Here is a 17,488-nt window from a genome sequence, read left to right as displayed (position 1 = left end):
CAGCTCGTCTTTAATTTCCTCCTTCAGTCCTCTTCTGAAAATGGCATACTGTGCTGTCTCGGGCCATCCTGCTCCGGCTGCTAATGTCTTGAAAGAGGAAATATATGATAAAACGTCAAGCGAGCCTTGCCGGACATCCAACAGATCTTCGCAGGCTGTGAAGGAGAGCTCTGGTCGTTCAAAGGCCTGTTTGAGAAGATTCTGAAACCCTGAATAGTCTTGCAAAATGGCGTTTCCACTAGTCACCAATGGGGTGGCCCAGGACAGAGCGTTTCCAGTCATGTTGGATATTAGGAAACCCACCCGGGCCTGATCCGTAGCAAAGGTACGAGGTCTGAATGTGAAATGTACCAGGCTTGCTTCAAGAAACTCCTTCACCTTCTTGGGGGAGCCATCAAACTTCCCAGAGGACAGCGCCATGGGTGGCAATTCCGAGGGAGTCGGTTCCCTAGCCGTAACCATTTGTTTAAGCAAAGCGTTTTCAGTCTTGACCCCTTGTAGCTCCTGGGACATAGCTTGAAAAGCCTTCCACAGCTCTTGGACCTGTTCCTCAGCTGACATCGTGATACTCTTTGGCGTTGCAATCTGTGACTTGACAAGTACCCTTGGCTGAGTTTCCCCTGTACCCACGTTCTCCTCACCTGAGCTTTCCGAGTCAATGGTTCCCTGCAGTCCTCGACGTGCCAGGTAGTCTCTCTCCCTTTTCTGGTGCGTGGGCTTGTCACGGGGAGAAGCCACTGTGGCCGCTGGGTGAGAACAGCGGCACAGTGACCTCCTTTCCGGGACCAAGCCAGAAAATGCAGGGAAAAACCCGCAAAGGGGAAAAAACCCTGATAAGAGGTGCCAAGACTTGTTGGTGAAGGCCAGTAGTTCCCAGATGAAAAGAAGGAAGCGAAGGATCTCCAACAACTGACGGGGGCGATCAATGTCCAAGTCCAACAATAGCAGTAGGCCTGAAGCGCAGGCGGAGAAGGCAGCGGCTGAGGAGGCTGCAGTGGAGGTCGATAAGGTTCCAGAAAAGCACTGCGGAGGAGCACGGAAGGAACCCTCACGCTGATTGGACCAAAAAGAGCAAGGTGAGGGAACAGGAGAAAAAGTGAGAGAGAGAGAGAGAGAGAGAGCGCCCCAGAAAAAAGCACAGCAAGTGCCGCCCAGGGACGGCGGCGAAGAAAAAAGGGAAACAAGTACGGTGTTCTGAAAAGCCGGAGCCCCGGAATAAAGTATCCAAGGGGAAAATCCCCTGAGAAATTCCAAAGCGAGGTGTAGAGGAAGAGCGAAGGACCCAGAGTCGAAAAGTAAACAACAGAGGAGGGTTGCAACGCAACGACCTGCCGGGAGGCGGGGATTTAAATACTCCCGGCAGCGTCGCGTTCGGAGCTGCGGAGCGAAACACAGAAAAAGGACTAAAGTAATCCTCCTCTACGTCCTCTCAAACTCCAACGCGGAAGAAATCGCCAGTCGTGGTGATGACTGCAAGTGACACACTCACACTCTCTCTCTCTCTCTCTCTCTCCTGGATTGTTCACACTGTTGTTACTGAAAAACGAGAAAGATCTGAAGGCCATAGAGTAGGATTCAGGAGACCTTCAAAATGGCTGCTGGAGAAGTCCAGGATTCCTGGGTACAGAGGTGAATTCAAATGGTTTTTGCACTGGTTCAAGTGACGGTTCTGGCTGGGGGCCTAGTGGACAGAGCCCCTGGCAATCGAAGGATTAGCCCAACAGTATGGACCAGGTTACGAGAAGACCCTAAAGTGCAGGAAGGCAGTAGCAACAGTGAAGAGTATACGATTACTGACTCCTTGGATCAAGTTAGCAGATGCTCTGGTCTGGATCTTTAGCTGCAGATGGGGCAGTCTAGATGTCCTAGAGAATGGACAAAAGCAGAGTTTGGCTTGAGGAACCAGAGATGGAGCAGGCACCTTACTGCAGCAGAAACCACTCGGTTGAGTCTCCACCATTGAAACGCTGCTTCCACCTCTTGGTTGGTGATGCACCCGGGCAGGCGTTTCCTGAAGGTACACATCCGCTGCAGAGTTGGAGGATCCGAACGTGCCTTTCCGAATCAAAGGGAAGAGCTGCCAGGGATTGTTTGTCTGGTCATGGAAGACTTGCTTGAGGAGCGGAACTCCAGCAAATAAGCAACCTGCAGGATTCTCAGCATTGCTGTCTTCTAGTTCCAAAGGAGAAATTCCAGGTAATTGACTCAAGTAATGACTTAGCTTTCTACAGATGTACACATACACAGGATTGACGATCTCCCTATCCCACTACAGACATCCCATACACCATTCATATATTTGGTTAGATTCTGAATCGGTGGAAGGCAGCCTCTAGGCTGTTTTTCGTGGGCATCCACGTAGGCAACACACAGGGATGTGGGTTGTAGTAATGGGCAGAACCTCGCCTAGTTAGAACCGAGTCCCAGTCACAGCAAAAACTATCTTTGTGAGCTCTGAGGTCACATAGACAAACAGCCAAGCATGGCCAGTGCCACCAGGGGAAGCAACATGCAAAGCGGTCATCAATGCTCAGTGAAAAGGGACAGGACTTTACAAACACTAGGCTGCTTGCTCAAGGAGCAGTCCGCTTCACTTTGGAATGCCCTCTCACCCCGCCTTTGAGGTGCACCAGATTTCATACGATTCCAAAAAACGCTAAGAGGAAATCTCTTCCACAGCACCTTCATCCAAGACTTAGCTTTTCAGACAGCCTACTGCACTCAACTTCCCTGCCACATTTTTTAAGCACAATGTTTTAGTTACACGCCTAAGACTAGTCTTAGATGCAACTACATTCAGTGGTTAAAGAACAATGACCAATAACTGACCTGCCTCTACATTTTATGCTTCTATGTAATTATGTATATTTTGTAAACTGTATATCACTGTATCTATCGCAACTGTATTAACATATCAGGCTTGTATCACTGATCAGGCTCTGGCCTGGCTGACTTCTTTCCTCTCAGATCGACCCTCCCAGGTCCAACTTGGGTCCTTCCTTTCATCTATCTTCCTCTCTACCTGTGGTGTTCCCCGGGGTCTAACCTCTCGCCCTGGCTTTTCAACCAATACCTGGCAACTCTCGCCCACTGCATTGCCATTTTCTGCTCAAATTTCCAGTGCTACGCTGACGACACTCAACTCATTTTCAGGCTGCCCTCTGCCACCTCCTCTCCCTCTCTCATCTCTGTTTGCCTAACTGCCATTCAAGATTGGTGTACCGCCAATGATCTTTGTCTGAATGCCAGCAAGACAGAGATCTTCCTCATCGGCACACCTTCACCATCCTTTCCCTCACTCTCTGGCCGGCCTCCCTTGGCCCTCCTCCTACCCCCACCTGCGAGGCTAAGAACCTCGCGGTCATCTTTGACTCCACCCTTTCCTTCTCCGCCCACATCTCTGAGGTCTCTAAAAAGTCAAATTTCCGACTGCACCTCCTCAGAGGTACTCTGACTTTCTTCTCCTTCCCCCAAAAGCTCATGGTATCTCAAGCTCTGGTTCTCTCTAGCTTGGACTATTGTAACAGCCTCTTTCTAAATCTACATGCCTCTACTCTCCGCCCTCTGCAACTAATCCAGAACAGGACTGCAAGACTTGTCCTTGGCCTCAAGCCCTGGGATCGTATCTCTCCAGCTCTGACATCTCTTCACTGGCTCCCAGTGGATGCAAGGATTACATTGAAAACCCTCTGCATTGTCCACAAGGCTTTCTGGGGACTGGGTCCAAAATACCTTCAGCTATCCCTCCGCAAATACCTCCCCTCTCGAGCTCTTCGCTCCTCTACCTCCAACTCACTCAGGGTCAGTCGTTTTTCTAAGAAACGAGCTGAGGGTAGATCTCTGTCTTCGGCTGGGGCCTCCCTCTGGAACAGCCTCCCTGACACTCTAAAACTTGAGGAGAACCATCTCCGGTTCCGGAAGCACCTCAGGACCTTCCTCTTTTCTTCTGCCTTCGTTCCCCCTCTCCCCTGCTGATCTGTTCTCTCTTGGCACCGTGCACCTGTCCATCCTCTGTCTTTTGGGCCCAGGTACCTGCTCATCCTGTCACCCTTCCGCACTGCCTCCGGGCCACCCCTTGCACTGGGGTCTGTATCTGTACCCATACAGCCCCCCCCTTTTTCTTCCTGCACTTATCGGACCTACCCTGTCTGCTGCCTTAAACCTAGCACTTGCAAATTGCTGGCTGCATTACCACTGTTTGTTGCCTTCATTATTTATTTTTTGTTATTTATCTGTTTCTCCTCTGCTTCTCACTTTCCATCTCTCCCCCTTCCATGCACTTTTCCCCTCCCCCTCTCCCATGCACTTGCATGTTCTCAATGTCACTGGGCCTGGTAAGATCGCTGTTTTGTTCTCCCCTGTTCCCCTCCCTTGCCTTGTCGCGCTCTGAAACACTTGTGTACGAGCGCGATAGAAATAAAATATCAATCAATCAATCAATATGCATATACTGTAAAATTCTGTACAGCATTGTAACCAAGCTGAGAATAACCTTACTGCTCCTGCGCCCTCATACCCTCCGGTCTGGCGCGCAATATAAATGAATAAACTAAACTAAACTAGTCATGCCCGCCTGTCACTTTTGACAACAGGTATTAACCTTTCGATGCAAATACCTCCCCATTCAAATGCCAACCTACAAGTGTTGCATGTGAAACTGAAACTGTTCCCACCAGCTTTTGGTGTTTACAAATACAAGATTTCTCTTGCAGAACCTTCCTGGCAATGATATAAGTGAGCGGGAACAGTCGAGACGGTAGCGGTGTTCCAGTACATTTGTTTTCCTGTTCACCATTCCTCTACTTTTTACGACCATATTCACCATTCTATACAGAGGATTTGTCCATTCATGTACTTGTGCAGGTGTAAAGTTGTCATAGGAGCCTTTGTTACTAGTCACTTAGACTATTGCGATGCCCCGCTGCAACACCTGGTCACATGTTGCACTAGGCTTCCGCCTACCCTCTCCCCTGCCGCAACCACAGTCCACTATTTGTTTCTGTACACTTCTACCGCTGCTTCTTGGGCATTATCCTTTCTCTCCTGCATCACCCGAAAGTGCTGGGTACAATCTACAGAGTGCTGTGTATTACCAACACGACTAGTACAAGAGCAACTGAATCTAATCACCTTATAATAGCTACATTCTTAACTCTTCAGGTTGACTGTGTAAAGCTTTAGAATGTCAAATTATGCCATGTAGGACTATTCCATATGACTTTAGCAGATAGCGAGACATGATGTTTTGTGACATCCGTTCATAATGTCAGTTTTTTTAATCACTTCAAGGTGTAACATGTCACATTTCTGTCTCTACAGTGGAAATTCTGGACTAAGTATTTTGGTAAGTAAAACATACACATTCTCCCCAAACTATGTGCCCCTTTCTCCAATCGTATGTGTCTCTCTAACTTGGACAAAGATTTGCAAATCACTGTTCCCCTCCCCCTACGTCCCCTTGCTTTTTGTGCCAGGTGTGTGGCTACTGGAGGGTCTGGGGTCAGCAGCTCAGGAGAGCAAAGTTACAATGAAGTAAAAGGTGTTGTGGGCTTTTCCCACCGTCCCACATCCCCTAGATCCCCGTGTACTCTCCAACTTGCCAAATCTTCTCATTCCAGGTGGTGGGTATTGCTGCCCTCTGCCACTTCTGATGACGAAGTCTTCTTCCAGGCATTGGTTCTATCATCATTCTACCATTCCCTTAAACTGGTTGCTTTAAATCCCCACTGTTCCTTCCCCCTTTTATTTTTCAATTTACATCATAATGTATATTAACAATGGGATAACCATTAGCTCTCCCCAAATATGTAAGCCTGCCTGTGTCTACAGAGGGAGATCGCAAGGGGGTTGCCTCTTTCTCAGCACCCCTTCAAATCCCTGCTTCTCTCTGGCTTTCTTTCAGATGGAGACCAGTGCCTGTCCAGCCCCTGTATCAACGGAGCCTGCAAGGATAACATAGCAAAGTTTGACTGCCTCTGCCACCAAGGCTGGGAAGGACGCCTCTGTACTTACGGTATTCGTGACTCCCAGTCGTTCTGTTGGGATAACCCCTACTAGAGGCTCTGAACTCCATCAACCGTTCCCCGCTAACACGCATAATCTGGGCAGGCCCTTCTTCACTGGTGCAGCATGCTCGCCACACCCCTGCTTCGGCATGGCCTTATCACCCGCATCATCCTATGCTTATTTCTGCAGCTTTTCATAGTGTGAATAGGAGGACATTGTGGGAGAAGCTGGAGACGTGGGGCATTGAACCTTCGATGCTATACTGTATAAAACCTTTGTATAATGATAGGAGGGTGAGAGTTTGATTGTCTCAAGAGGGTGTTCTATCTCAGCCTTTTCCCACTAATGTAGGGTTAAAGCAGGGGTGTGTGCTTGCTCCCCTGCTTTTTAATTAGTATGTTACGGATGTTGCACACGGCACACAATCATCCACCCCATTTTATGTCTAATTTACGCAGATGACAGAGTAATCCCCTACATTCCCTCGATGTTCTCTATCAATATGTGGAAATTAAGGGATTGTGCATGAACACAGTGAAGACAAAAATAATGACCTTCGGTAAAAAGCCCTCTGGTGGTTCTAAGTTCAGATGGCGGTTGGAGGACACTAGACTGGAACAGATCTCTAGTTATAAATACTTGGGAATTGACATTAAGGCTCCTTCCTCTTTCAATTATGTTGCTGATACCCCCAAGGCTTGGAATAAATATCTGGCAAGAACGTCATTGATTATAGCAGTGACCGTTCTATAGAGGCCAAACTCCGGACATATAAAACCACAATCATTCCCGGCATATTGTATGCCTTAGAAACCTTACCTGAAAGAGCCACTAATTGGTTGGCAAAAAATTAACCCAGAATTTTGAGATCATTTCTGGGTCTTCTGATGTCTGTGCCTGTTGAGGCAGCTAGACTCCAGCTGGGCCTGCAGTCTCTGAGCTCACTTTGGCTGGTGTTGGTTTGTAAATTATGGGTCAAAATTAAATACGGAGGGCCTGCAGGGAGTGGGTTGCTCAGCCAATCACTGAGACATGCAAGACGATTCTCCCGCAGTATCCGGTTTAAGGAAATGGAGAGATCCCTTGGGCATCTGGCACATTTATGCAAGTATGCAGCTTATGCCCAGCAGGGCTGGTTCCAAGAAACGTCAAGGAGCTACCTGGTTAAACTATGTGCTCCTCAGTTGATCCGCTTTATCTTATATTTGAGTTTTGACATATTGCCAGTGCTGCAAAATACAGGAGCATGGGCAGGCCTTCCTAGGGAAGTGAGGGTCTGCCACCTCTGTGGGTCGCAGGTGGAAACTACCTGCCATATACTGACACAGTGTGTAGCCTTGAGTGAGAATGATGAGAAGGTCTATGCCAGGTGTAGGTCACAGGAGACTGCCCAGTTTTGGAGCTTGCTCTTTGGTGCAGAGACTCTGGTCGCCACGGCAGCAGCTCTTCACATATGGCAGAGGACCAAAGTTAGGCTAGAAACTTTTACTGTGTGAACTGATCCCACTGGTTATAATTGGACAAAATGTGCTTTTTAAGATCTTTTTAATGCTTAGGTTTGATCAAATTGATTTTATATGATGACACGTGTATTTTATAGCTGATAACTGTGTGTATTTATATTGTATTGTGTGTTTGTTTCTCATGACGTGTGTTTTATTTATTATTTTGTATCTTGATTGTTATATCTACGTACTGTGATGCTTGTATTAGTGTTAAAGGTTGTAAGTCGTAACCATAAGCAATTAAATAAAAAAACATATATATATGTTTATTTCTGACATAGTAAATATATGGGATAGATTACTCACCGTAATCGTATTTCTGATGCTTGTATCTGCTTAGATTCACATGCTGTGCGTAGGCCGACATCTAGTGGAAGCTGCAGGGTGTTACAGTTTGTTTTTCGAAACTCGAAAATGGGTGTCGACACAGGGCGTCGACACAGGACGTGCCAGTAATACTATCCCTAGTGTGACGTCCACTGTACCCATGATCCCTCATGCGTGTAGGACCCTCAGATTGTATTTTTTCTGACATGAGGTAGCATGAGGAGTAGCGTGAGTACAGATTATCCAAGCAGATAGATAGATAGATAAGACTACAAGCATCCATGCGCCTTCTCTCAGAGGGGAGGAAGGGCAGGTGCATGTGAATCTAAGCAGATACAAGCATCAGAAATACGATTACGGTGAGTAATGTATCCCTTCTGTAGCTTGTGGAATCGGCTTAGATCACATGCTGTGCATAGATTAGCGAGCAGTGTTAGAAGACGGTGGTGGGATGTGAGAAGGGTCATGAGCGAACAGATGTCTTAGAACCGCATGTCCCACTTGAGTATCTGTCTTGGAATGAGTGTCAATGCAGTAGTGCTGAGTAAAAGTGTGAATAGAGCTCCATGTAGCTGCTTTGCAAATGGGGTACATTTGCAATGAAAGCCAGAGTGGCCCCAGTGCCTCTTGTAGAGTGGGCTCTTGGCATAAAAGGCAGAGTTTTATCAGAAAGGGAGTAGCAGAGCTGGATACAGTTTACTATGACAGGTTCTCTCTCTTCCACCAGTGGAGACTTTATACCAGTGTTGGCGAAACGACCAATAGATCGTCCCACTGACCACTTGCCTGAGACCATTGTTTCGCCAACCATTCCTGCATGGCGCCCGTGGGGAACCAGGTAAATACATGACGCCATCATGCCTAGCAAATGCATCGCTTTGTGCACCCTTATCTGACGACCGGGCTGATATTGAGGAATTTGCAGTAGTATATTCCGAAATCTTCCCTCTGATGGAAAGGCCAACCCCTCTTGAGTGTTTAGGACAGCTCCTAGGAACTGTTTGTAGGTGCTTGACACCAGGCTTGATTTTTTCTCGTTGATATGGAAACCCAATTCGAAGAGGAGGTCGATCGTTCTTTGAATGTTGGATCTGCAAATTACTGGGGTTTCTGCCGTGATGAGCCAGTCGTCCAGGTAAGGATACACTGGGATTGCCTCACTGCGTAGGTGTGCTGCCGCCACCGCCAGTACCTTGGTGAATACCCTTGGAGCTGAGGCTATACCGAAGGGCAGCACCGAGAAACTGGTAGTGCTGACTGTCCACCTTGAAGCGCAAGAATCTTCTGTGTGCTGGGAACATGGAAATATGAAAATAGGCATCTTTCATGTCCAATGTTGCCATGTAATCTCCCTTTTTTAGGAGGGGGATTACTTCTTGTAGAGTAGTCATGCAAATTTTTTGGGGCTTGACATACTTGTGTGCAGGGTGTAAGTCTAATTCTGGGCGCATTGTCAAATCATTTTTTGGCAAAAGGAAGTAAGTTGAATAAATACCCTTGTTTACCTGGTTACCCGGGACGAGTTCTATCGCGTCCTTTGCGAGAAGATTGACTATTTCCTCGAGGAGGATCTTTTGGTGGTTCAGGGCATGTATCTTTTTTCTTGGAGGGTGGTTGCGGGGGCGCTCCAGCAGTTCGGTGCAGTATCCTGCAGACACTGTGGACAGCCTCCATCTGTCTGATGTGATCCCTTCCCATGCCCGGGTGAAGTTGGAAATGCGTCCCCTTACTGGGGATGCATGGGAAGGGACCCTGAGCGGAGCGTCACTGTTTTCTTGGAGGTGTACTGCCTCTGGCTGGGCTGCCTCTACCTCTACCACGGCCCCTCTTATAACCTCTGCCGTAACTTTGGGTAGTCTGTTGGTTGCCACCCCACGATGTACCCTGTCCCTGTGCGTAATTGGAGCCCCTCTGGGAATTTTGGCCACGTGAGCGACGAAAATTACTATTCCCTCTTTGGTTCGTGGGTTTATTAGTCAATTGTCCCAGGGATTTAAGGGTATCATACTCGTCTTTGGCAGTCTTGAGTGCGTCCTCTACTGCTTTGCCAAACAAGACATTCGGTTCCACCGGCATGTCGATAAGGGTTGCCTGGGTCTCAGGTTTAAACCCGGACTGTCTAAGCCAAGCATGCTTCTTAATGACGGTGCTCGCTGCTATGAGCCGGCCTGCATTATCTGCGGCGTCAAAGGTCATCTTTAGAATGCATCCGGACACGGCTCTACCCTCCGACGCGATCTGGGCTAACTGGCCCTTTAGTGGTTCCGGTGCGGAGTCAATGAGAGCAGCTACCTGCTCCCACTGGTGGCAATTATAGCTTGCCAGCAGAGTGGTGGTATTGGCGATTCTTGCTTGGTAAGCGGAAGTGGAGGCCACTTTCCTTCCTAACCCATAAATTCTCTTGCTCTCCTTGTCTGGGGGAGCCTCAGATGCTTATAAAGGTGTCCCCGCTCTTTTCCTGGTGTTAGTGACTACCAGCGAGTCAGGCTTAAGTTGACCCCTTATGTAAAGTGGGTCTGACTGGGCGGCCCTGAACATTTTTTCAATTCTGGGGTTTACAGCCCTGGTGAGATTAGGGGTGAAGAGGGAAGGATCAATTCTGCATTGGATGGACTTCGGAATTTGAATGGCTTGGGCAATGGGTTTCTTGTCTCCTATGAGCTCCTCTGCAAAGTTCCTCTCTTCTTGCACCCCTTGAGTGTCTATGTGGAAGTGCTCGGCAGCTCTAGCTAAGACCTCATTTAGAAGGGGCTGGTTATCTACTGGAGAGTCAGTAACCTGTGGTTCTTTGCGAACAGGAGAGTCTATATTGTACACTTCTGCCTCGTCTTCCTCCTCCCCATCTTGGCCCTCGTCATCTCCATAATAACCGTCTCCTGTTTGGTCGTCCATTATTTCTATATCTGGGTCACCATACTGTTGGGAAGGTTGGATGTAGTAAGGGTCTGAAATCAGGCCCTGAGTTGCAGTCTGAAACCGAGGTCTCTTATTAGGAGGCTGAGGGTCCCTGGATCCTGAAGGAGTAGCGTTGTCGGGGGTACTCTGATAACTGAGGAAATGTTCTGTTTTTTTTAGTAGAAATCAGCCTGGGAAGACATTCTCCTCATTACCCTGTCTATGTCCTCACTGCTCCATTCTTTGGAGCTGGGGATGACAACCTCCGTTTGAGGTTCCTATTCTATTCCCATATCCTGAGGAGTGGGAGGGATAAGTTTGGGTTTAGAGACAGGGACAGGGGTCTTGGATCTGAAGACTTGTGTCTGTCCTTGTGTACCTGGGGTGCAGAAGTTGAGTGTGATGACTTCTTCTGCTGTTTATCCCCTTCCCCTTGAGTAGAAGAGTGTTTTCCTGATGTTTCAACCTTATCTGAACCTTTCAACGCCTGGCGTCGAGATTCGGGGATGTGTAGGGTACTCTCTGAATCTTTCGAGTGTGCATGTCGACTTTCAGAGGCAGACGCCGAACGGGCTGCCGGAGCCGACTCTAAGCGTGCAACTTGGGGGTGGAGGTTGGATTTGTCATCAGACGTATACATCTCCGTGACTTTGGGGAGCGAGGCACTTTTGGCAACTGTGGACGGTTGCCATGTGTCGTGCGGCGATCTCGACCTGGAATGCCCAGAGGACACTGATTCTGTCGACCGCTCTCTATGTGCCTCTTTTTTCCGAGAACTCGACACGCATGTCGAGTCTCGGCTGGCCTTAGTGTGCTTAGGTGTAGTAGTTTGGGTAGCACTCGTGCCGCTGGGTGTGGTCCCCATAACTGCCCCGCCGGACAATCCTCCGAGGTCGGGGAGTAGCGCTTGGGTGTCTTTTGACGCCCCTGTGCCCTCACCGTCCAAAAATGCAGCGTCGCTGCCATCACTGAAGGCACCCACCGCTTCCATGGCCTCGAGCTGCCTGGCGTGGTGGGCCCAACATTTAGTGGAGCGGTCCTTTAGTGTTTTCGCCTTAAACTGGCTACACGCTCTGCAGTTAGCCTCTGGGTGGTCCCTAGGCAAACAGAGATTACAGGTGGCGTGTTTGTCAACCCAAAGGTACTTGTGGTTGCACTTGGGGCAAAATTTAAATGGAGTACTCTCCATATGTCATCTTATGGCAGCGGGCTAGTGTATGTAGGAAATAATAGTGAGTGTGAGTATGTTTCCACTCCCCACTCTCCCTACTTGCAGGGCGGAGGCCAGAGGCCTTCTGAGGCCCGGGCCGAGGCCAGAGGCCTTCCGAGGCCCAAAGTCCGTTGTGCAGTCTCGACGGTTGTATGTTCTTCGGACCGGCGTCGATCTTCGCATCTCGACGTAGGAGTGAAAGAACGGGGAATTAAATATTGATTTTTAGCAAGATGGCTGAAAGCCAGGGAACTCTGCAACAATGCTTCCGACGAGTATGGCGGAAAAAAACAATCTGAGGGTCCTACACGTGTGAGGGATCATGGGTACAGTGGGCGTCACACTAGGGATAGTATGACTGGCACGCCCTGTGTCGACGCCCATTTTCGAGTTCCGAAAAACAAACTGTAATACTCTGCAGCTTCCACTAGATGTTGGCTTATGCACAGCATGTGATCAAAGCAGATTCCACAAGCCTCAGAAGTTATGTTATATGGCACTTGTATAGCACCTACTGACATTGCAGTGTCCTCGAAGCACTGTATGGTTGAACGCCGTTTGGAAGACCATAGTCAGAGATGTAAGTACTGAGGAATGGATTTCTAAAATACGTGTGTGCGTGAACACACACAGATACATAACATAATCAATATGAAATAGATCTATATGAATAAAATCACCACTATCCAATTAAATTAACTCTTCAATATAAAAACCCAGTAAACACTATGGGCTATACCATGTTCCTCGACAGTACAATGACAATTAAATGGACTGGCCTCCTCTTTGGTATCAAGGTACATCACATCTATCCACTATGCACCTTCTACAAAATGTTTAGCCTTAACATAAGCATGGCCAGGGGCTATACATGAGCATTATATAGTGTCCCACCACAATATGGGCCTCATTACACGGATGGCGGTAAGGATTTACTGGTACTGGTAAAATACCGGTACCGGTAAATCCTTACTGCCTTACTACGAGGTCCCTTTGCGGGTTGGGGGATTTAACGCCTGCTTTTTGCAGGCGTTAAAAACCAACCCGCAAAGGGACCCAGGGAGCTAATTTCGGTACCGCAATTTGCAGTACCGTTAATTAGCGCCTTCCCCATTCCCATTATGCCCTATGGGGCTAAAATGGGAATGGGGAAGGGCAATGGTGGAAGGGGGAATTACCGCCCGCCAACCTTGGAATGGGGCGGCAATTCCCCTTTCTGCCAAGGCGGTTACGTTATTTTACCGGCATGAACCATGGCGCTAATAGCGCCATGGTTCTCCGCCATCCGTGTAATGAGGCCCTATATGTCTATACCAACATGTGCAATATCAGTAGATAACACCGTATATCTCTGCCACCACTTTTGTATTTTGCTTAATGTAGTAATTGTTTTCGAATAAAAATTATAGAATCACATATTGACATATAACACAGCGTGCAAATAGTCAGGAATTGCCTATATCCCAACGTATCAACTTCAGAAAGAAATCCAAGAGACAAAAGAAAAGCAACACACACTCCATGAAAGCAAACAGCAATAACCCTCAGGCAGGGATTAACCAATTGGTCTACAATGTACCTCGAAACGTCATCAAAGAATAACTCCCTTCCAGGTGTTTCACAGGAGACCCTCCCTGAAGTTACCAGGGTCAGCATATCCTACATCAGGTCATCAACAGACAGATATTTTTTGGATTTCCAATGGCACATTATAAGCTTTTTCCCCAATCATTAACGCTTTTTGATCCAGCTCTGTGTGTACCAACAAAGGCACATAACCCTTTTCTAACCACGGTATTGAGCACCTCCTTTCAGTTTCCCCTGAAGCTCCTCTGTTTCGAGCAAAACCTTTCCTGAGCATGATTGTCTGAGGGAAAATCACTCTCTGTGTCACCCTCAAACCCTGTCTAAACACTTTCACTTTGTTGTATTCTTGGTTTCCAGAGGCACGCTACTCCAACTGCTCCATTGACAATGGGGGCTGTGACCAGTTCTGTGTGGAGGATCCTGCTAATGAGAAGCGCAGGTGCAGTTGCAATTCCGGGTACCAGCTCCATGAGGACCAGCGCACATGCCAACCAGTTGGTAAGCTCTCTCGCACAATTCGGACCACAAAGGAGTCCAAAACTGATGGTCAGACAAAAAATAATTGTTAAATGCAAAGGGAATGTAATCAATGATGTGGGTGGACACACAGAAAAATTGTTATTACAGTTCATGTGATTGTCATTAAAAATCTCCAGCGAGATCAGATACACTAAATACTCTTAATGGGCTACTACCTATTGGTATACTGCCCATCCAACAGTATGCAGTCTGAATACTGTGACGCTGGAAGCCCGGGGCGCAAAAGGTTGTGCACAAAAGCATGCCACGGGCCTCATCACGAGTTGGGCAGTATCCCAACTGGGATACCGCGCAACTTTATTTCCGTTTGCGCCCACCCATCCGGCGGTATTATAGCCAGATCATGGGTTGGGAGCTAAACGTTACCCCCCATTCTGCATTGGGTCCATTGGACCCAAAGGGGATTTTTCAGTGCAATTTCCGCGCGGTAATACCACCCGCAGTAATTGTGTCCAAAATTGGCATTTTCCCAGTGTGTTTACCCCCAGCTATGAGCTGTGGGTAAACACGCCAGACTTGAGATTGGGCGGAGCAGCACATATGGCGGTAACACCAATACCACCGCATTTAAGGACTACCGCCCAACTCGTGATGAGGCCCACATTCTGAGAGTTTTACCAAGGTTGGCATCTGGGGAATGTAGTGGTGTGATCATTTTATCTAACAATTGTAAAATTTAGAACACAGATCCTGTAGCTTGCAGCCGAAGCAGTTATAAATAGAAGACTGTGTAAAGATCTGCAGAAATGTGTGAAATATTTGGAATTGAATCGAGATATCCAGTACAACTTTTTAGCAGGCAAAGTCAAGCTATATAACATAGTCAGGCTTCGATCGAACAGAGAGTTTGAGGAATATTTCACAGGGTGGTCCCAGTCACAGGAAGTGTGTGAATGGCAGGAGAAAGCATTTTATAATGTCCAAAATGAACATTTTGGCAAAAATAACATCAAATTCCCACATAACGCAGTGACCACCTATCGAAAACGGATTGTTTTCTTAACACCATGGGTTACTCAACCTATCTTTTCATTAATCAGCAAGCACAATTTCCAGGCAAAAGACATAGGTTGCATGAGTTGTTTTCATGCCAAATTCTCCAAGGTAAACCTCAGCTTTCAACAGGCCCTGGAACAGGGATAGAGCTACTCAAATTTAATTTAGGGCAAGTAGAAGGAATCCTTGGCACTTAAAAAGGAGCACTTCCAGAAAGGCGCTGAAGAGTAGAAATAAGAAAATTGGGGCATTGACATAAAGGTATTGTAAGGGTCCTGGTTAAGACTCAGCTAGGTTATCGTTTCGGATTCCAAAGTCCAACTTTCCCCAGAGAAGATAAATGCACAAAACTAGTATAGACTTAAATGTTGATACCTTATTGGTAGCGCATAGTGAACCTAAGGCATCAGCCTTAGGTTAAAAAACATTGATATAGGAAAGCTGAGGGATACAACATGATTGCTGTGAACAGTTCAAAGTAGAACTTGACTGGTGGCCATAGTAATGCTCCCAAACCTTAAGCTCATCTATGAATATGAAATCACCTGTGTAATACAAAATAAGGAAACATGTTTCACTGCACATGAAAGGATCTACTAGTTATGTTGGAGATCCCTCCTTGTACTTTGTAGGTCTGTTAGATATTGACCGCAAGATATTAAATATGCTTGTTTTGAAGGAATTGAAGAATTGCATGAAAAATGAGAACATCGTATCACTCATTCTCTGCTGGACTCTCAACCTCAAAAACGTGAGCCCTTATTAACCAGCACCTCTGACCCTTAGTGAGGATTTGACATTGATGAAAGAGGCAGACTTAGAGAAAAAGCTAAAGTCACATTGATGACGCCTGTGCTGCAGACTACCAGCAAGTTCCATCCTATTACAGAAAAATGAATCTGCTTTGACCTGAGGAATAGGCTCTCTAACCCATAGAGCAATTGTGCATCTTGGCTTTGTTTTGTTAAGTCTTTATATAAATGATGTGCCGAAACACGTCATGAAAGCATCACCCAATATTACATCCATAAATGTTGTCAAAGTGCAACGGTTATTACACACTGTGAAGGCATCATGAAATAAACACAGACAATGGAATAAAGTTTGGGCTATAAACTTTTTTTTTAACTCAAAAAGTAGGTTGGAAAAAGGCCTCCCTTGCCCTGTGCTAAGGTGGGATTTCCATACCTGAAGGAAAGGAAGGATAGCCTGAGTCAGGAAGTCCAATGCAAATGTCTGTCTGTGTCCAAAACCTATACTTGCCCTTACATCTAATTGTAATGTGTAGGGGTGTCAGCATCAAAATAAGTCAGTCAGTAAGTCAAACAGCTTTTATTTCGGTATAAGAACCTTCAAGCAAAAAACTGAAAAAATTAAAATATATATATATATATATATATATTAATTTTAAAAACTTTGTTAAAGGGGCATTATGGTTAAGTTGCACTAATAAAAACCTATGAAATTCAGTGAACAATCTTTGTTAAAGGGATGTTATGGTTACAAGTAAAACTGGAAACCCCCAGAAATTCACCAGTTATTGTAAGCTAAGCAACCATGACTTGCACCACCACTGTGCACTGCTAAGGCTAACACTCAGGACATCGAAGTTGACATCACAAATATCATTGATGACATCACTAATGACATCACATATCTGGGCCACTTGTATTTGTTCACTGACATATCTAGGCCAGGTGTTTTTGTTCACTGACAGTCGGAATATGAAAATTCAAAATCAGCTGTTTATATATGTATATATATATAGACCTTACCCTTATCGTATGTTCTTAAAGTAATGTCCTTAGGGTTTGGCCTCAGCTCATGGTGCACATACATGATGCAAGGATCAGACCTCAAACACACAATTCATTTGTATACAGGAAGATGAACTTTAATGTTGTTGACATTATCTGGTGATGTTGATTCTTTCCTCCTTACCGGAGTTTCCCTGTATGCACTTCACATGTGTATGCATTGATGGTCTTAATATGTATTGTTGGTACTAACACAAGTGTGTGGTAAGTCTTCAATCGTTAGCTATTTATTCCATAATTACCATTAGTGAAAATTCTGATAGGGTTGAAGTTATTATTTTAATGTCCTATATTACCAGAAAACAAATGCTGTTCTTCTATGGTGTATGGTGCAGCTATTGCCTATGTGTATGTGTGATTGCGTTCCTGTATTAACAACAACATTCCAATGTAATGTTTTGTTAAGATAAGTACATTTTTTAATACATTAAGTAGTTCATGATAGATCTCCCGATCACCCCTGACATCTTGTTACCCACATTATAAACACAACCCCTTGTAAGGACTTTTCATGAAAGTGTATTTCTTATGTGATGTCATCAATGAGGTCATAAATGACGTGTGACGTCATCTTTGATATTCCTGGGTGTTAGTCTTAGCAGTGC

At 46.3% G+C, this 17,488-nt stretch overlaps 1 protein-coding gene across 1 annotated transcript in view; it reads left to right on the top strand.

Annotated features, from left to right (window-relative positions):
• Positions 1 to 17,488, top strand: part of LOC138491380 (vitamin K-dependent protein C-like) — a 301,102-nt gene that overhangs the window by 222,405 nt on the left and 61,209 nt on the right. Inside the window, exons 4-6 of the mRNA XM_069617878.1 lie at positions 5,320 to 5,344; positions 5,903 to 6,013; positions 13,888 to 14,028. Coding sequence (XP_069473979.1) covers positions 5,320 to 5,344; positions 5,903 to 6,013; positions 13,888 to 14,028 — 277 coding nt within the window. The remainder of the gene's footprint in view (positions 1 to 5,319; positions 5,345 to 5,902; positions 6,014 to 13,887; positions 14,029 to 17,488) is intronic.

The sequence above is a fragment of the Ambystoma mexicanum genome, chromosome 10, assembly GCF_040938575.1.
Source record: "Ambystoma mexicanum isolate Mex_15411 chromosome 10, UKY_AmexF1_1, whole genome shotgun sequence".
NCBI lineage: Eukaryota > Metazoa > Chordata > Amphibia > Caudata > Ambystomatidae > Ambystoma > Ambystoma mexicanum.
Note: the sequence above shows the minus strand (reverse complement) of the source record. Positions and strands in the feature narration are given on the sequence as shown.